Raw genomic sequence first — 20,863 nt, 5'->3', positions numbered from 1 at the left:
TTGAAATTGATTGAAATATTTGTGAAATGTTCGAAATCTTTGTGTAATCTTTTGAAATATTCAAACAAATTTGAAATATTTGTGAAATCTTTAAAAAAATATAGTAAAAAAATTGAAATCATTGTAAAAAATTGAAATGTTCTGAAATCTTTAAAATCCTTCAAAATCTTCTAAAGTTGATAAATCTTTGTGAAATCTTCGTTTTCTTCGTAAAATATTTGCAATCTTTGTGAAGAATTTTGAAATCTTCTAAACAAATTTGAGATCGTTAAAAATGTTTAAAAATCTTTTAAGTCTGACGTACTTTACCATTTTTTGAAATCTTTGAATTTGCAATATTCATTAAATTTTTATGAAATCTTTGTGAAAACTTTTGAGTTCATTTGAAATCATTAAAATATTTGAAATATTCTTAAATTTGTCGTGAAATATTTTAAATTCTTCAAATTTTTTTGAAATCTTTTGAAATATTCTAACAAATTTGAAATATTTGTGAAATCTTCGTTTTCTTTGTAAAATATTTGCAATCTTTGTGAAGTATTTTGAAATCTTCTAAACAAATTTGAGATCGTTAAAAATGTTTAAAAATCTTTTAAGTCTGGCGTACTTTACCATTTTTTGAAATCTTTGAATTTGCAATATTCATTAAATTTTTATGAAATCTTTGTCAAAATTTTTGAATTTATTTCAAATTTGTTCGAAATCTTTGTGAATTCTTTTGAAATCTTCTAAGCAAATTGAAAATCTTTGAAATCTTTTGAAATTTTCGAAATTCGGTGTACTGTACCCTTTTTAAAACCTTGGAATTAGAAATCTCGATGAAATCTTTGAAATAGTTGTGAAATCTTTCCTTTAATCTTTTTTTGTGAAAAAAAAATTTATATATAGTTTGAAATTTTGTTGAAATTTAAAATTTATCGAAACCTTTTGAAATTTAAAATTTATCGAAACCTTTTGAAATTTAAAATTTATTGAAACCTTTTGAAATTGTTTAAAATCTTTGAAATCTGATGTAATATACCCTCATTGAAATTCTTAAAACCTTCTCAATTCTTGGAAATAATTGTGAAATAATTTGAAATCTTCTAAAACATATTGAAATCATTTAAAATATTTTAAATCCTTTAAATATTTTAAAAGAATTAAAATCTTTGTGAAATATTCGAAATCTTGTGAAATCTTTTAAATATTGTCTACACGCCTTTTTCAAATCCTTGAATCATTTTTAAGTCTCTGAAATCCGTAAACTGTTTTTGAAATGTTGAAAGTCCTTTTAGATATTATAAAAGCTATGAAATATTTTGAAATCTTTGAAATTATTTTGTAACCTTTTAAAATCTGGTGTATAATAAAAAAATTCAAATTCAAGGTTCTGGTGAAAAATTCAATTTTTCCAGATTTTTAAGGTTTGAGATAAATTCAAGAAGAATTCCAGATTTTCAAGGTAACTGGACACCCTGATTTTGTACAATCTCTTGTAATCCCCATAATCGTGTGTAATATCATTTAATCCTATGTAATCTTTTAATATAGTTTATAAAAAAAATCATTTACAAATTTTAACGAGAGGACGTCGAACACGAAGAATTTCTACGTCTTTCAAATATTGTATCATTTACAATTGTAGACTTGAAATCTTAGAAAAGAAAAGATTATTTCGCTCCAAGCTTAAATACTTTTTAAATCACAAAAATTAAAATTTAAGATTGAAAACAAAGATACGCACAATTTTAAAGCACCAAAGCACTCAATTTAACAAATAAGTATTTCAAGTTAATAAAAAAATGATAAAGATTTAAAGTTGATAAAAAAACCTACTTTTCTAAGCTCCTCCAATCTCTCATCGTCCTCCAGGAAGAATCTCAGCCACTGATAAGAGATATCAATATCACAGTTCCCTCCAATTTTCCGATGTTCCTCGACAGTAGCCTGTCCTCCCGAAAAGGCGTGCTTATTGATTTTATTCTTGATCTGCTTTGCCGTATCAGTCAGAAATATTGCCGTATTATCATCACTAGCAGACATCTTAGTCTTGGAACCTTGCAAAGCAGGAAAGAAAGTCGAATGCATTAATGCAGGTTTTGGATGTCCAATTCTCGGCGCGACGTCCCGCGTCATCCTAAAGTAAGGATCCTGATCAATTGCACAAGGAATCAGACAATGCGCCTTAATATCCTTGAAAATAAATGGAAATGTGCTGGAAAGTGCAGGAGCAGCTTGCGTCGGAGGAAAAGAGATTTTGGCAATAGGATCGCTATCTCCAAATCCAAAAATACCCTTCACCTGATTGTAAGTTACACACTTTTGTATTCGAATCATATTCTGATAGAAGGCAGGATTGCTACCAATGTGCTCCAGATTGGAGAATACAAAAGTATTTCTAGATTCGAAGCCGCAGGCTATAATGTCCTTCGCGTTTTTATAAGCTAGTGTGATTGCATCCTCGATTTTTATGTTCTTCCAGATGGATTTTTCGTCGTCCGTCAACTGAACGATGAGAGGAACGTTAAAGACATCTTGCAACCATTTGCAGAACATGAAGGGGATTAGGTGACCGAGATGCATAGATTCGGAACTTGGACCTCGACCTGTGTAGAGGTAAAAAGGTTTGCCTTGCTCGTAAAGGTTCAAGATTGTGTGCATATCTCGGTGAGAGAAAAAGATCCCACGTCGGAGGAAGTGATGAGGCTTCTTGCCCGTGAGCTTCTCAAATCGCTGGAGAAGCTCTTCATCGATCTTCGAACTGCCGAAGCGTTCTGTTCAATAGATAATTATTGCATTAATTAGGATTAGTGACAGGGCCCTTTTGAGAAAATAATACAAAAAACTCAGCATTTGGAATGGTTGAACTGTGATGCGCCACTTGGTGAGAAATATCCGAACTGGAAAGAACAGGTACGATTTTAAGGATGCATTTTAATTTGGACATAAAAGTGTTTTAAATAGTTTTTTTGGCGTTTGAAGCATTTATTTGATAATAGAAATAAGTCTTTATCGGAAACAAAGGGTTTTAGATGGATTTTATATGCTGTACAGTGAAAAACACATTTTTTTACCGAAATAATTTTCTAACAAAAAGGAAAAATATTGTTCTATTTATTGTGATTTTGAAACGATTATAAACTTAAATGGACTTTTTATAAAGCAAAAATGAACTCAAAGTATATTTTTTATTAATATTTACATGACATATTTACTATTTAAAAATCTGACCGAAAAGTTGGGTTATAATTTGTATTTAAATTCCAATCGTCTATTATTCGTATTCTTTACATAATCTGGATAAAAACTCTCGCTGCATACATTAATTCATGTTTATTTAAGCTTATTATTAAGCTTTACTATTTAAAATATTTATTTTTGATGAAGATTTGTTTGTCGTATTAATTGTTTTATACTTAACAAAACAATCGCAAAAACACTTTTATGTACAAATTAAAATACATCTTTTAAATTGTACCTAGAGTTCTGAAATTCTCGAGAATTTAAGTTCAGGTTATATAACAGAGCATATGACAGAATTGAAGAGAATTTATGATTTTTAACAATATTTTTATTGTTCAGGTTATATCAGCGGTTGAATATAGATTATTTTCCAGCTCAGACACATTCAGGAATTACAGTGTTTCATATACAAATTAAAAATTTTCAAATGTATTAATTTATTTAAAACAAAAAAAAAAGTTTTTTCTACTTAAAAATATAACTCTTTAACAAAATACTGGAATTTTTAACATAATAGTTAAACATTCAACCTAAAAACACAAATTACCAACTAAAAAGTGTCATAGTTTATATTTTAATAAAAAAAGAATGGAATTTATACAAAAAAAGAAAAGAATTTTAAAACCAAAAAGAACCATTTCTAACAAATAAAGATTTTGTACTCAAAAAATAATAGATTAATTGTGAAAACAAAAAGACGAATTTTTGACTGAACAATATAAAGTTTCTATCAAAAATAAAATTATTCAATTTTCAGTTAAAAAAGTTAATTAAAAAAAATTCAACAAAATACTTATATTTTCAACTAAAGAGATAAATGTTCAACTAAATAAAAAAATTTTTATAACAAATTAATTAAACAGTCAACCAAGGAGTTAAATTTTCAACTAAAAATGATAAATTTTGGACCAATAATGGAACAGTTAAATTTCGAACCAACAAAAATAATTTTTCAACGAAAAATGTGATGGTTGATGTTTCTAACAATCAAAATTTAATTTAAAATTATAAACTGCTGAATTGAACCAAAAAAGACGAATTTCCATCAAAATAGTTAAATACTCAAAACAGATTAATTTTCAAATAAACACTTCCATTTTTAACAAAAAAAGATCCAATTTTTACCAAAAACTTGAAATTTTCAACCAAGAAGACGTTTCCTGTATCAAACAGTTGAAAGCAAATAGTTGAATTTTCAACCTAAAAACTCGAAATTTATAAAAAAAACATTTGAATTTTCAACCAAAACGGATGACCTTTTAATAAAATTGTTGAATTACCATCAAAATATTTAATCTTGCAACCAAACAGTTGCATCTGTAGCCAAAAAAATATGATATTTCTTCCGAAAGAGATGAATTTTCAACAAAAGAGTGGAATACAAAAAACATTTTCTATCAAGAAAGAGAAAAAACTCCGCCAAATAGTTTAATTTTGAACTCAGACATAGGAATTTTCAGCACAACAGTTCAATGTTCAACCAAAAAGGATAATTTTTTAAATAAAATTTTTCAATTTGTATCAAATTAATTAAACTTGTAACCAACCTATTTCGTTTTTAGCAAAAAAAAAAAATATATATATATATATACATATATAATTTTTACCAAAAGAGAGGAATTTTCAATGAAGAAAGATTTTCAGTTAAGAAAGAATGACAATTTCAACTAATCATTTGAATTTTCAACCGAGTAGATTAAATTTCTGCAAATAAAAACGAATTTTCAACAAAATAGTGAAATTTTCAAACAAGAAGATGAATTTTCGAACAGGAAAATTAATATTCCACCAAAAAGCATGAATTTTCAAACAAATTTTTTATTTTTTAAGCAAAAAAAAATATTTAACTACAAGAAAGATGAAATTATACTCAAAATATGACTTTTGAATCAAAAAGTTTAATATTTAATAAAATTGCTTAATTTTTAACAAAATTAACCAAAAAGATAAATTTTCGACCAAGAAGATTAATGTTCTACCAATAAACATGAATTTTCTACAAAATTATGAATCTTTAATAAAAGAAATGATTTTCTTTACAAAGTATTTAAACTATAACTCAAATAATCGACTTTTCAAATAAAAAAGAAGTTACGTAGCATACAACAGTTTATATTTTAACCAAAAAATTGCATTCTGAACTAAAAAGGATATATTTTCAATCCAGAAGATTAAACCTCTTTAAATAAAAAGGAATTTTTAACCAAAAAGTTGAACTTTCATCTAAAAAATATCAATTGTTAACTGAAAAAATCCATTTTTAACCAAAAATGGAATAGTTTAATTGACAATCGAAAAAATTATTTTTAACCAATCAAGAATCAAATGTTGATAAAAATATTTAAATCATAACGCGGAAGTAATGGCAATTATTTAGAAAATGAAAAACATGCGTGTTTTAGAACATAAATATAAAGTTTACGTCATATTTGAAAAGATTTATTCTTTCGAATTTGAATGAACAACTCGCCTAAGAAGATTTTTTTCAAATTAATTATTTATTCCATATGGTCAGATATTTCAATAACTTACTGATGAGTTTATCGTAGTCGATTCCGGTATCAACCGTGCTTTCAACAGACCAGGGTGTCACTACATCTTCTTCCTCTAAAGAGTCGTTTATCGTCAGATTTTTAATCTTGACTTCTTCAGCGGTCATGATTCACGTTTCTTTACTCACGAACTATTATTATTTAGATATTAAAAGAATTGGTACAAATATATCTCCTCACGTGCGAGAAAGGAATACTGTCAGGCCAACCAGGTAGCCAGATCAGTCTTCATCGGTCTCGTGGGTCTCGTGTATTTTTCGAGGTTATGTCGTCATCCTGACCTCGAAAAAATCCGACAGAGAGCGCAATTGCAGCGCTTAGTTGTTTGGTTTGAACGGTTATGTCGGTTATTATCAGATTATCTCTTACCGGCTAATGATGCAAATAATAATAATTGCAGCAAATTTCCGATAATTGAAATTTAAGTATTTCTATTTAGTGGAAGTGGTGGCATTTTTTATAAAGCCAAAATGGGTGGCCACAGGTGTCTCGTACCAAATTGTAAATCAGGGTACGACCCCAATAAAGAAAAAACTCATCATTTTTCTGTTCCGTACAAAGAAACAGATCTTTTATTACAATGGGAAAGAGCAATTCCGAGAAAGGATTATGTCTTAAAAGCTGGCATGGTAGTGTGTCATAAACATTTTCTTTCTGAGGATATAGTTTGGAGACGCGAAGTGTTGGATCCCGATGGAAATGTTATGGCATCGGTATGTATTGTTTACCTTTACATTTTCGTTAAATGAATTAAAATTACAATAAAATAAAGTTTCACAGTTCCTATTAACAGTTCTGAACATTTTCTACGTAACACAAGTATCACATTTTTTAAATAAATGTTTTCATTGCGAGAAAACGGAATAATTCATGATATATCAAAATTCTAACCTCTAAGGAATATGAAAAATTATAATTAGACTGATTAGACTCAATCACCCTTTTGTATTAATTTTTGTTTCCACTTTAAAAAAACAAGCCCTCAGGATTTTTTCTTCACTTTTTTATTTTTTCGCTGGAAAGGGAAATAAAATGTTAAAAATATTAATATTACATTTTATGTTCCTTGACAATTAACATATTCAAATAACAGCATTTTAATCTTGTAATATTTTAACATAGGGTATTTTATAAGCGGAATAAAACAATATTTCAGAGTCAAATTTATTCACTTGTTTTAAACAAACAAAATAACTTCGACCACAAAAAGATGACTTTTTAACAAGCTACTTAAATTTTCAACCTAAAAACATGAATTCTCGACAAGAAGTATAATAGTTTATATTTTTAACAAGAAAGGTAAAATTTTATTTAAAAACACGAATTTTACAACCGAAAAGAAGAATTTTCAACAAATAACGATTTTTCATTAATGAAAGGAAAAAAGTTCAGCAAAAATAGAATAATTTTCAACAAAATTGTTACTTTTCAACCAAAGAGATAAACCTTCATTCAAACAAACAAAATTTCAGAAAAGTCGTCTAACTTTCAACCAAAGAGATAAATTTACAAATAAAAATATGAATCTTAAAAAATGTTTTCTTAAGAAAGTGGTTCATCTAAAATTTCCAATCAAAATAGTTGAATCCTCAAGCAAAAACGAATAATATTTAACCAAACAGTTGCAATTTTATTCAGGAAAGAATTAATTTCTACTAAAACAGATGAATTTTTAAATCATAAAGACGAAATTTTCAACAAAAATAATTTGAATTTTGATCCAAAAAATTGGTTAGTTTCACTTTTCAACATAAAAATTTGAGTTTTAAATAACATGTAAGTTTTGTTTGAAGATACTTGAATTTTCAATCCAAAAAGGTGAATTTTCCACAAAACAGTTGAATTTTTAACCAAAAAGGGTTACTTTTTAACAAAATTGTTGAATTCTTAAAGAAAAAGTTTCATTTTTGTCCAAGAAAGATGCAATTTCTACTAAAACCGATGAATGTTTAAATTAAAAACACAAATTTTCATTAAAATAGTTTTATGTTAATCCAAAAAAGATTTCAGTTGTCAAGATGACTTTTTAAAAAAAATGTTTTATTTTCAACTAAATAATTGAATTTTATCCAAAACAGATGAATTTTTAGATCAAAAAATAAACATTTTCAAAGACATAGTTGCATTTGCATTAAAAAAGATTTTATTTGAGTGTTCAACAACAAAATATGAATTTTTAACAACAAATAAATTTTATACGAAATATTTGTATTTTCTAACAAAATGGATGACTTTTTAACTAAATTGTTCAGTTTTCAACCAAATAGTTGTATTTTTATCCAAGGCAGTTAAAAATTCTACTGGAACAGATGAATTGTTTAGTAAAAAAATCGAATAAAAAAATAAATAATTTTTCAACACCAAAATATGAATTTTATACAAGAAGTAAATTTCCTACGAAATAGTTGAATTATCTAACAAAAAGAATGACTTTCATACATTTTTTTGAACTTTTAACCAAATAGTTGTATTTTTATCCGACACAGATGAAATTTCTACTAAAACATATGAATTTTTAAATAAAAAAATAAAATAATTAAAAAAAATGGTTGAATTTTTAACAGCAGGTAAATTTTCTACGAGATAGTTGTATTTTCTAACAAAAATGATGACCTTTTAATAAAATTATTGAATTTTCTACCAAACGGGCGCATTTTCATTCAAGAAAGATACAATTTCTACTGAAGTAGACGAATTAAAATAAAATTTAATAGTTGAGTTTTTATCCGAAAAAGTTTTCAGTTGTTTTTTAATCTCCAAAATATGAATTGTAATCAAAAAGTAAATTTTCTACGAAGATACTTTAGTTTTAAACCCAAAAAGGTGAATTTTAAACCGAAGAGTTACATTTTTTCCAAGAAAGGTGCAATTTCTATAGAAATAGATGACTTTTTTAATCAAAAAGACAAATGTTGGAAAAAAGATATCTGTATTTTCGTCAAAAACGATTTTAGTTTGACTTCTTAACATGAAAATAAGGGTTTTAAACAAGTAAATTTTCTACGAAATAGTTAAACTCAACAAAAACGATGACTTATTAATAAAACTGTTGATTTTTCAACCAATCAGTTGCATTTTTATTAAAGTCAGATGAGATTTTTACTAAAACAGATGAGTGTTTTAATAAAAAGAATAAAATAAAAAAATAAATGATTTTTCAACACCAAAATATGAATTTTAAAGAAGAAGTAAATTTCCTATGAAATAGTTGAATTTTCTAACAAAAAAATGACTAATAAAATTGTTTGAATCTTCAACCAAATAGTTGTATTTTTAAACAAAACAGATGCATTTTCTACTAAAACCTATGAATTATAAAAAAAATAATAATTTAAAAAAATTGTTGAATTATCATCCAAATAAGATTTCAGTTGATTTTTTAACGCCAAATGTGAGTCTTAAAAAAGTAAATTTTTAACCCAAAAAGATGAATTTTCAAACATATAATAAAATTGATTACTAAAAGGATAATCTTCAGGAGGAAGCAACTACAAAAAAAAGAAATATAAATACAGGGTAAATAAATTACTAACAAGAATATTGTATCGGGGTTATCTGAAACCTTCATTTTAAAAATTCCTGAATTTTTCCCTGCCCAATTTTTCATTTTCCCTGACCATTAATATTCAAATATCAGACTATAAAACTTTTAACATTTTGAACCTAGAATCTTTTATAAACGGAATAAAACAATTTCAAATTAAAATTAAAATTTTTCAATTTTATTCTGCTTGACAGTTATTTATAGTTATAAAAATGTTCTGACTTGCAAGATTTTTTTTCTAAATCCCTAACTTTTATTTGGCAAATAAAATTCCCTGACTTAAAAATTTTGTTTTGCTAGGTTTTTCACTCGCCAGGTTTCTTTGGCGCATACAGTTAGTTTCTTACGGTTCCTTACTTGATGTATTTTTCATAAAATTTATATTTTAAAAGCTTCTTTATTTATATTACTTTTAATAAAATTAAATAATAAAATTATTATACACATCATTTTTTTCACATTAATAAAATGTAATTTAAAGTAATTTATTGAGAAAAGTTATTTTTCTTTATAACTTTTAGCATTAAATACATAATTAATAATAATAATACTGAATAATATTAATAATCATGAAAAATAACTAGTTATCAGGATTGCAGCTGGACTGAGAAATAAGCGGGAATTTTATGAGATCCGGGATATGCTAGCGAATTTATTTTCTGACCGGGAATTTTACAAATTTTTCGAAAAAAAGTCTGTCTAAGTTTCATTTGAACAATTTTTTAAATCATCAGTTGACCTTTTATCTTTTTCAATTATGATATTATTTAGTTTAATATGCATAATTCGAAAATCTTATACTTACCGATTTTACATTTTGGATGTTAAGTTTTGAGTGTATATTTTTATTTTAAGAAATTTTAATGCAGCTTTAAAGACTGAAAAATTAAAAATGAGTAGCGTTTGACATCGATAATTTTGGAGAAAAAATTTTTTAGTTCATCAAAAAAATATTATATTATAATGATATTTCAAATTGAAATGTACATTGAGGATTAACAAGTGAATTTTAATTTATTTTACAAGACGATTCGGAATCAGTTTAATATTTAAGAATTTCCAGATTTTAACGTTAAAAATTGGACTGCTTCAATTGGAAAGCCTTAGTAGTCAAATAAAATGTAAACGCTCGATTTAAACTTTATAAACGATTTCCAATTTTTTAAGCTTTAAAATAATATGTTCATATTTAAAGGTTTTTATTAAATGGACATATTGTTTTAGTTTAAAATTTGAAAAATAATTGTCTGATATTTACAAATATTTTAATGTCCATGTAAAATCTTTAATTTTTCTGTTTGAAAAAGTTCAATTAACAGGTAAAATTGTTCAATATTATGTATAATAAAAAGCTTGAAAGATTCAAAAATAATTAAAAATTGGAAATCATTTCATACAAATTAAACGAAGTGTTTACGTATACCATCAAAATCTGAGCATTCGTTCCGAAATTTCAGTGGAAATAGCCCACGACTTAATTTAAAACAAAATATAGATTTTTGCAGATTTCAAGCCCAAAATTTAGAAGCTTTTTAAGAATTATGAAACGTTTCAGAAGAGTGAAAGACATTTTTTGAGATTCCCATGAAAATGGAAAATAATTTATTATATTGAAAAATTAATTTTAAGAGAATATTTAAAGAAATTTAAAAAGATTCCCAAAATTGTGAAAAATTAATCTGGAAGATTTGAACAAAATATTTTTAAACTTGTAGGATTATGACAACGTTTTAAGAAGAATTCGAATCATTTTTATATATTTTAGAAGTTCTAAAAAATTCTAAGAGTAGCTTAAAATTGGAATAAATGTAAGACAACATGTAAATGTTTCAATATTTTGAAATAAAATTTTGAATTTTCTTAAGATTTTTTGAACTATTTAAAATTAAAGTAATTTTACTTTTAATTTAAGAAGTGTTCAGTTTATAACAAAAATATAATCAATTTTTATAATTCAAATTTTAATATTTCTAACTTAAAATTGCTTAAAACGATTTGCAGTACCGTTTTTATTACTTCATATGGAAAGCTTTTTAGCGTGAACAATTTTTTCGAATGGGAAATGACTGGGAATTTTGTGTGTGATTAAAACGACCACTCTGAATAATATTTCACCTACGAGTATTTAGTTTGTTTAGAAGTTCCAACAAAAATTCAATAATAACTTAAAATTTGAGTAAATGTAGAACATCATGTAGATGTATCAATATTTTGAAATAATTTTTTTTCGCTTTGGAAGGATCTTTAAAGTATTTAAAATCAAAAATAATTTAAACTTATAATTTAGGAAGGGTTCTGTTTATAACAAAAATATAATCATTCAATTTTTTATATTTCTAGCTGAAAATTGTCCTAAGTGATTTGCAGCTCAGTTTTCATTACTTCCAATAGAAAATTTTGTAGCGTGAAAAATGTTTTCGAACCAGGAAATGACCGGGAATTTTTTGCCCTGTGCATCTCCATATTTCAGATTTTAACTTGACCCCGCAACTATCCTAAGTTGATTAGTTCCTAATATCTCCAGCGCGGCGCTAGTTGTCTCATCGCTCCCTGTTTTTACATAAAGCAATGGAACTAAATCGCTTTTTAAATTTTTTAGTAAACAAAATGTTGTTTCCATGCAAAAAAATGATTTATATGGTTGTACAATAATCCAAGCAAAATAGAATATATCTTAGATTTGAATTTCAATGAAAAGTGAAATATGATTCCGAAAGTTTATTGTCGAAAACAAATTAAAAATATTAGTAATGGAATGTAAAAAAACGGAGAAAAATTTGATACCATTTTATTTAATATAATCAGTAAAAAATAAAATTTCTTTAATTGCTCTCTTTTATCATTATATGCCTTTAAGTCTTTAAAACAAAGATGATGATTATATTTACATCTTGGACGTTTTATAACATTATACTTTATATTTGTTCCTCTGAAAAATATTTTTTTTTCAACAAGTTGAATTATTGAATAAACTATTTTTAATGTTCTTTACATATTTTTATGCATATGTTAATGAATAAAAGTTTAATTCAATTTCAATTACATTTTTCTCATTATATTCAATAGTGTAAGTACTCGCTAAACCCTCAAATATAAAAGTTTGAACTTGTATACGATTAAAACTTTTTTCACAAAACTATTTTTATATTTTGTGACATAAATATTATTTACTGCGTTTTCAGGTATAAAACGGATTATATTTAACTTTTTATTCAAATTCAAATCTAATATTCCATTTTCCTAAGTTTATTGGGTGACGTTTTAATTCATGTTTTCCATTAACATTTATATACATTGTTTGGAAAATTGTTTTAAAATATAAAATGAGTTAAATTCTTTTCATTTCAATATTTTTTTTACGAAAATAAGATTTTGTTTATTAAAAAATTGAAAAAAGTGGTCTACTTCCATTGCTTACAATAAAACAGGAAGTGTTGAGACAACTAGCGCCGCGCTGAAGATATTAGGAACTAACCAACTTAGGACACTATGGGACGCCATTTTGTTTTCAGATGCACAAGTTGGTAGTCTCTGACGCAATCAAAATTTGACCTTATAGGTTAATTTTGTCCGCCTTGTTTTTTTCATAAATTAAATAAGTTAGTATATCGAAATTTTGGGAGAAGGAAGAAAATATATGAGCCGACATCGGTTGTGCCCCTTGGAGTATTTATTTTGTAAGGAAAAGCGGTATTTATAAGTTTTCCGTGAGTGCCTTGTAGCAGACGAAGCGACGGAAAAGTTTGGAGTTGGAAAAAGCTCGTAGCGCCGCCACCTTCCTTTTACAAAAAAGATTTTTCAAAAAATACATTAATTTTGTAACCAAACATTTCAATTTTGAACTAAAAAATATCATTTTCTAACAACAAAAGGAATAGTTAAATTTTCAGCTGTGGAGACATTAATTTGCAACCAAACTGATGATATTTCAACTAAAATGATGAATCCTCAACTAGAATAATTAAATTTTAAATAAAAAAATTAGTTTAAAACTAAAACAATGAATCTTCAAATGAAATGGATGAACTTCCAAAGAATTCGACGAATTTTGATATATTTCCACTTTAAGGGCATGTGAAACAGCTAAATACCTATATTATCGACCACACTTTTTCAGTTCACTGAATGTTTTTTTGAACCTAAGAACTTTTTTTGTAAATAAGAACTTCACTGAAAATTATTTCATCTTTTTTCTGAACCTCAACATTCTTTGAACGTTCGATCTTTTTTTATACATAAAATATCGGTCTGAAACTTTGAGAAATGCAAGAAGAAAACTACGTTAAAGTACAAAGCTTAATAATAAAAGATGTAAAAAAATATATTTCAACAATCAATTCCAACGGCATCAGCCGGTAACGTTATACACGAAAATACGAAACCTGGCGGCCACTAGACGAGGCTCTAGAGGGTTCGTATTTTCGTGTACAACGTTACCGGCTGATGCCGTTGGAATTGATTGCTGAAATATATTTTTTTACATATTTTATTATTAAGCTTTGTCCTTAAACGTAGTTTTCTTTCAGCTCTTGAATTTCTCAAAGTTTGAGACCGATATTTTATGTATAAAAAAAGTTTGAACGAACAAAAAATGTTGAGGTTCAGAAAAAAAATGAAATAATTTTCAGTGAAGTTTCTACCAATATGCAGTACCTAAACGTACTTTATTGTACTCTAATACATTTCCCAAAGTTTCAGCTCAATATTTTATTTACAAAAAAAGTTCTTAGGTTCAAAAAAACATTCAGTGAACTGAAAAACTGTGGTCGGTAATATAGGTATTTAGCTGTGTCACATGCCCTTAAGTTAAAGGAAAAAATTATTTTCTACAAAAGAAAAAATTTTTCAATAAAATAGCCCATTTTTTAAGCAAAGAAATGAATTTTTAATATTGATGATGAATCTTCAATAAAAAAATGAATTTTGATGAAAAGAGTTTATTTTTCAACTATGGAAATTTATTTATAACATAAAAGATGAATTTTTAATAAACTTAATTTAGTTTTTTTTTAACTAAAAATTTAATCGTTCCACATTGGGTGGAAAATTGACATTTCCATTTCAAAATTTAGCAAGTTGGATGTATATTTGTCTTTTTCAACCGAAAACTAATTTATTTCGTTCAAAAGTCACGTATTTTGTTTTAAAAACCCTACCTATTTGTTAAAAAATCGACTTTTTTAAATCTAAAACCTACTTGTTTTGGTAGAAAATGATTTTTTTTCTTTGAAAGTTAATCTCATTGTTTAAAAATTCTTCTTTCCAGTTGGCAATTGAAGTATTCCAGTTAAATATTCATCATTTTAAATAAAAATTCATCTTTTACGTTGTAAATAAATTTGCTTGGTTGAAAAATAAATTCTTTCATCAAAACTAATTTGTTAAAAAAATTTCATCAACATTAATTTTTTTACTGAAAATTCATCATTTATATTAAAAATTCATTTCTTTGCTTAAAAAATGAGCTATTTTATTAAAGATTTGTTTCTTTTTTTATAGAAAATAATTTTTTTCCTTAACTTAAAATGAAAATACTATCCCAGTGGAATATTCCATAATTTTAGTAAAAAATTCATTTGTTTAGTTAAACATTCTTTTTTTTTTTATTTGACTGAATTCGTTAAAAGTTAAACTATTTCATTTGAAGTTTCATTGTTTTAGTTGAAAACGAATTGTTTATTTAAAATTTAATTATTCTAGTTAAGGATTCATAATTTTAGTTGAAAATTGATTTCTCCAACTGATAATTGAACTATTGCTTTTGTTGCTGAAACATGATCTTTTTTACTTCAAAATTGAACTATTTCGTTGAAAAAATAATGTATTCTTTGAAAAATCTTTTTTTTTTTAAATAGTAATACTTTGGTTTAAATATTCGACAATTGGGTTCAAAATTGGCCTCTTTTAATTGAAAATTCAACTGTTTCGTTTAAAATTCACGTTTTAAAAAAATATATATATATATTTTTTTGTTGAACATGATGTTTTTCTTTTAAAGTTAATCTCCTTGTTTAACCATTTTTCTTCTTGGTTAAAAATTACAAATATTCCAGTTAAATATTTTTTAATAATTAATTCTTTCAGTGAATAATCTTTCGATGAAGCCGTGTTACCGGCTGAGTATTCACAGCTGTCGAACAGTTCACTGTCTAACAAGTTGCGACTTTTTCGCAAAAGGAAGGTGGTGGCGCTAGGGGCCTTTTCCAACTCCAAACTTTTTCGTCGTGGAAAACTTATAAGTACCGCTTTTCCTTACAAAATAAAAACTCCAAAGTATCCAACCGATGTCGGCTCATACAATTTTTTCCTTCTCCCAAAATTTCGATATACTAGCATATTTAGTTTAAGACAAAAAAGGCGGACAAAATTAACAGTACAAGGTCAAATTTGGATTGCGTCACAGACTACCATTTACCCTTAAAACGACCACCCTGAGTTATATTTCTCCTATTTGGTTTTTTTTGTCGTAGGAGGACTTGAAAAGACCATATTTAAGAAAAGGTGCCATACCATCGCAGTTCCCTAATTGTCCGGCTTATTTATCCAAGGCAAAAAGAAAACGAAAACCCCCGAAGCAAAGATTGCCACTAGCCGAAGCTGCAGAGCCTATATCTAAAAAAATCAAAGTCGAATCAGAATCTACTCTGACCGATCAAGCTTCTACTGAAAATTCGAACATTTTGAATATTTCCGATTCAATTTTGACTGGAGATTTGAACTTAATTCAGAGCACAAAGACAGAAGTTGATTCATTTTTACAAGAAGATTCAAATAATCCAAATGAAAAAACGACTGATCCCGAAGACGCTGGAGAGCCTGCAGTTTCTGAAAAGCCTCTGGATCCTGAAACCGTGCGGATGAATTTATTTACCTCTTTATTTCTTGCCAAGGAAGACATAAAGATGTCTTTGTCCTGGTGTCGTCGTCAAACCTACAAATATGTTCCATGTATCGAACTGTCGCAGTGTCAGGCACGATTAGTGAAGGGGAGAATGAAATTTGTGACTACGAAACAAATCACTATCTCCAGTTACATGCGAATTGGAGCCGAAGTTTTAGGTATACCGTTGCCCTTAGATAAGCTTGGATTGGCTGAAACTTACGTTTCCTCAACCAACGAATTGGAGATGTTGATGAGAAATTTTGAAAGTCTGAAAGTTTGTTCAGGATTTGCAATCGCGTCCATAGATTCTGTGAAAAATGTGGCGAACTCTTTTGTGATACGAGATCCAGCGGGATATTTGCGTCATCTAAAGTGTTCCTTGGTGATTCCTATCTCAACGAAAAGTTTGTCCTGTGAAATTTGCACAAGTGGAAAGAGAATCCTCAGTGAAAAGATTAGAAGATTGCAAAAAAGGAGTGAGCAATAGGATAGTACAAAATGCATATCACCCGGAAGTTTATTCGAATCCAGAAAAAAATAAATCCGTTTTTTTTTTTGTTTTGAAAAAATTTATATTTTTCCCACAAGATAACTATTATTGACAACTATTTTTCACGAAAACTTTGAAACAAATTGTTCTTCTTTTCAAATAGTTATTTTATTGAAATGTGAAAAGTAATTTAAATATTTTACTCTATTATGAAAGAAATATTGTTACTGAACAGTTTTTTATTTATCAAGATTTCAAAAATATTCCAAAGATTTAAAAATATTTAAAAGTATTTTGGAACATTTTGCAAATGTTTCACAGATTTTAAAAACTTAAAAAAGACGTTTACATCAGATTTTAAATATTTCAAAAGAACTTCAAAAAGTTTTTAAAAATTGCAGAAGTTTTAAAGGATTTAAAAGATTGAAAAAGTGTATAGTACAACAGGTTTCAAAGATTTTAAAACATTTCGAAGATTTGAAACGATTTGAAAAGGTTGCAAAACATTGACGAAGATTTGAAAAAATTCGACTAATTGTATGATTTCAAATAATTCAATGATTTCAACGAATAAAAAGTATTTTAGAAAAATTGTACAAATATTTCAAAAGATTTGAAAGATATCACAAAATGTTCACAAAGATTTCAAACACTTCATAATGATTGAAAAAATGCCAAAGATTTCGAAAATTTCTAAAGAATTTAAAACTCGAAAGACTGTTAAGATTTTGAAAAAGATGTAGCGATAAAAAAATTATTTAAAACAATTTATTATTGTTTTTAGCAATTTTTTCTTAGAATAGAAGTAGAAAGTTGCGAGTTTTTCAGAAATGTTCTACTTTTTATCCAGTTTTCAATTAGAAAGAGGTAATAATTAATGTTAACAAACATACTCGTTTAAGCAATTTATTATCATTGTTAGTAATATTTTTTGTTGAAGAAATGATAGAAAATTGTAGTTTTTTCACAAAAAATCACTTTTTGTCCAATTTTTAAACACAGTGAGGTAAATAAATTAAATTAACAAAATTGTTTAAACAATTGAGTATTTAGAAAAGAATAATAATCAATTTGAATTATGCTAGAAAGTTGCGTTTTTAATGAAATTTTCAACTAGTTGTCTACTTTTCACTTGGAGTGAGTTATTAATTAATTCAATTTATGAAAAATAATAATAAAAACAAATTATTATTGTTTATACCTATCTTCTTGATTAATGTTAGATAGTTGCGGTTTCTTCTGAAATTTAAACTTTTTACTCGCTTTTTACTTAATAAAGTAATAAATAATGCGAGTTAACTTTCTATTCAGGAAAAAATAATAAATATTAATAATAATTTAAACAAAAAGGCTTTCAGCAACTACTTCCAGGAAAATTTACATTTAATATGATCAGTATAAAAAATTTAAAGAATCTTAAAAAAATCTGTTTTGTTTCAAAAAAAGATGTTCACAAACAAGAAACGGATTGTTTAAAAAATAATTATCTCTAATGTTTATTTATTATTTGTTCCTAACCAAAAAGTTAAAGAAAAACGGGATATTTCAGAAAACCACACAACTTTCTAGCATCACTCTAAGAGGAGATAGTTATAAATCATAATACATTTTTTAACAATTATGTTTATTAACTTGAATTAATTATTACCTCACTAAGTGAAAAGTGGACAGAAAGTTAAAAATTCAAGAAAAAACTGCAACTATTTGTCATTATAATTGAAGAAGATAGTTATTAACAATAATAATTGGTTTGAAAAATATTTTTTGCTAAATTTAATTAATTATTAAGTCACCCTAAGTGAAAAATAGACAAATAGTTAAAAATTTGAGAAAAAACCGCAAATTTCTAACATTAAGCAAAGATAATATTAAGAATAATAATAAATTATTTAAACATTTATTTTTGTTAATCTGAATTAATTAGTACTTCAATCTATTTGAAAAGTTGGCAAAAAGTAAAAAAATTCAGAAAAAAACGCAATCTATTATTAATATAGAAGATTGCTATAAACAATAATTTTTTGAAACAATTATTTTGGTTAAATTGAATTCAATGTCAATTCACGCCCAATTAAAAGTTAACAAAAAGTTGAAAATTTCAGAAAACCGCAATTTCTGGCATTCTTCAAAAAGAATATTATTCAAAAAAATAATAAATTATTTCTACTAAATTTAATTGATTATTATTATTTGCAATTCTATTATAAGAGAAAATTGTTAAAAAAATAAATAAATAGATTAAATAATTTACCTAAACATTTAATTATCAGTATAAAATAGCATTTTATATATTAAAAGCAATTTATTATAAAAAAAAGTACAGCAAAAAAATAAAAAAGCCCTAAAAACTTGAAAAATCCATTTTTTCATTTATGGGATATTTTTGGGACCCTATAAAATACACTTACGGGGGTGATACATAACAATTAATATTTTATTCATAATCTATGGCTATTTTCAAAGAGAAATGTTGAGTTACCAGTTTATTCAGCTAAAATTGACGATTTTAAATCAAATTTATTAAAACCTCTTTTTTTCTAATGGGAAATACGTATTAAACTTTATGGGGTTTGCGGAACTTTTATGTATCATTAAAAAAAAAATGTATTTTGTTTGTGGTTTCGAAAAAATTTCCGGGCGGCATCCTACTTTTGGCTTTTTTCAAAGATACAGAATACCAAGATTACCAATTTTGATTTTTGCATCGCGTGGAAGATTGGAATCACTATTTTTATGTATTTAAATTATATGTGTTGTGTAGTTTTTTTGGAAGCAGTTTTACTTGCGTTTATTTCTGTAACGTTTAAAAATTTTGTCTCGCTGACACGCGAAAACTTTTAGTAGATCATGTTTCATATTGACGTGAAAGTTTAAATTTATGAGGTACAAAGAAAATAAAATAAATGCAGAATATTTTTTTATTTTGATGAAAATTTATTATAGCTTTATCATTAATAACACCTTTAAGATTGATTTAAATGTTAAATATTGATTACTTTTATTTTTGAAACTTTATACTTTGTTGTCCTTCAAAATGAGTTTTATAGCTGCTGAATATTTCATCAGGTTAAGAATGCATTGGCATTATAAATTTAGTTGAAAGAACCTTCGAGAATTGGAACGCATTACTTCTGCAAGGACATGATATTATTTTTCTTTGTTTGATTAGAAGTAGGTGATAAAAAAAAAATATTTCTTTTTTCCTGAAAAATGTGATTTCAGGAAAACAAGCCTTATTGAATTTATGACTTTTGATATATTTCAGAATAAGCTGAAATCTTTCAACAAAAAGATTTAAAAGGTATTTTCAGAAATAAACTTTTTCTTTGGTCAACACAATTTATATTCATGTGCCAGTTTTTTTCGAGAGAGAATCTTATGGAGTGAAAATAATAATTAATGTAAATTTTGCTGTAAAAAAATGTAAGAATGAGAGGAGACTATAATACTCAAAGTGGCAGATTAGTGTATTCATTAAAAAATGTATCACCTGTAAAAAATAATGTTATTAACAAAATAAAAATTCCATAATTTATCTTGTGCAACTTTCCATTTATTTAATAATTGCAGAATTTTCAACCATTTTTGGATGTTAGCATTTTACGATTTTACAACGGAAATAATTAATAGATTTCAAAGATAATAACATTTTTAAGATTTAAAGTTTTTCGGTTTTGCGACAGCTTTTCTACCAAAAATTTAGATTTTTAAACAAAAATCATATTTTAAAGGTTCATACAATTTTAGGTTATGTTGGCGTTTTACACCAGAAATTGGTATTTGAAAACAAAATATAGTTATAATTTGAACAAGATTCAGAATATTTAAAAGATTCTGAATTAAGTTAGTGTTTTTCATCGAAAATTAATTTTGTTAATAAAAAAAATTAGATTTCAAAGAGGATTTTTAACTTCTAGTAATTTTAAGTAATGTTAGAGTTTCACACCAGAAATAGGGTTGTTTTACGATTTTAGATAAAATAATTATTTAATACATAAGTTTAATCCGAACCGAAGGTGCGTTATAATTTTTTTTATTCTGTTGAGTCGTTTAACAGAATAAAAAAAATGATTAAGGGCATGCGACACAGTGGAATTCCTACATTACCAACCTCTTTTTTCTATTGAACAAAATTTTTTTTTGAACCATAGAACTTTTTTTGTAAATCA

General features: G+C 26.0%; 2 protein-coding genes across 2 annotated transcripts in view; one reads left to right on the top strand and one right to left on the bottom strand.

Moving 5' to 3' along the window:
- Positions 1-6,029, bottom strand: part of LOC117173052 (tryptophan--tRNA ligase, cytoplasmic) — a 9,845-nt gene extending 3,816 nt beyond the window's left edge. The window contains exons 1-2 of the mRNA XM_033361425.1: positions 5,758-6,029; positions 1,819-2,756 (exon numbers count right to left, since the gene is read on the bottom strand). Of these exons, the coding sequence (XP_033217316.1) occupies positions 1,819-2,756; positions 5,758-5,884 (1,065 nt within the window). The 5' untranslated portion in view covers positions 5,885-6,029. The remainder of the gene's footprint in view (positions 1-1,818; positions 2,757-5,757) is intronic.
- Positions 6,025-16,742, top strand: LOC117173053. The gene is made up of 2 exons (XM_033361426.1): positions 6,025-6,490; positions 15,792-16,742. Exons 1-2 carry the CDS (start codon positions 6,248-6,250, stop codon positions 16,689-16,691), a joined length of 1,143 nt encoding a protein of 380 aa, XP_033217317.1. The 5' UTR covers positions 6,025-6,247; the 3' UTR covers positions 16,692-16,742.
- The last annotated feature ends 4,121 nt before the right edge of the window (positions 16,743-20,863 follow it).

Source organism: Belonocnema kinseyi, chromosome 5 (genome assembly GCF_010883055.1).
Source record: "Belonocnema kinseyi isolate 2016_QV_RU_SX_M_011 chromosome 5, B_treatae_v1, whole genome shotgun sequence".
In the NCBI taxonomy this organism is placed as follows: Eukaryota; Metazoa; Arthropoda; class Insecta; order Hymenoptera; family Cynipidae; genus Belonocnema; species Belonocnema kinseyi.
Note: the sequence above shows the minus strand (reverse complement) of the source record. Positions and strands in the feature narration are given on the sequence as shown.

What these genes read in the sequence shown, in the direction of transcription:
- LOC117173053 (XM_033361426.1), top strand. Translation starts at nt 6,248, where the DNA reads ATGGGTGGCCACAGGTGTCTCGTACCAAATTGTAAATCAGGGTACGAC. An exon ending in ATGGAAATGTTATGGCATCG is followed by an intron (nt 6,491 to 15,791) that starts GTATGTATTGTT and finishes TTTTTGTCGTAG; the next exon opens with GAGGACTTGAAAAGACCATA.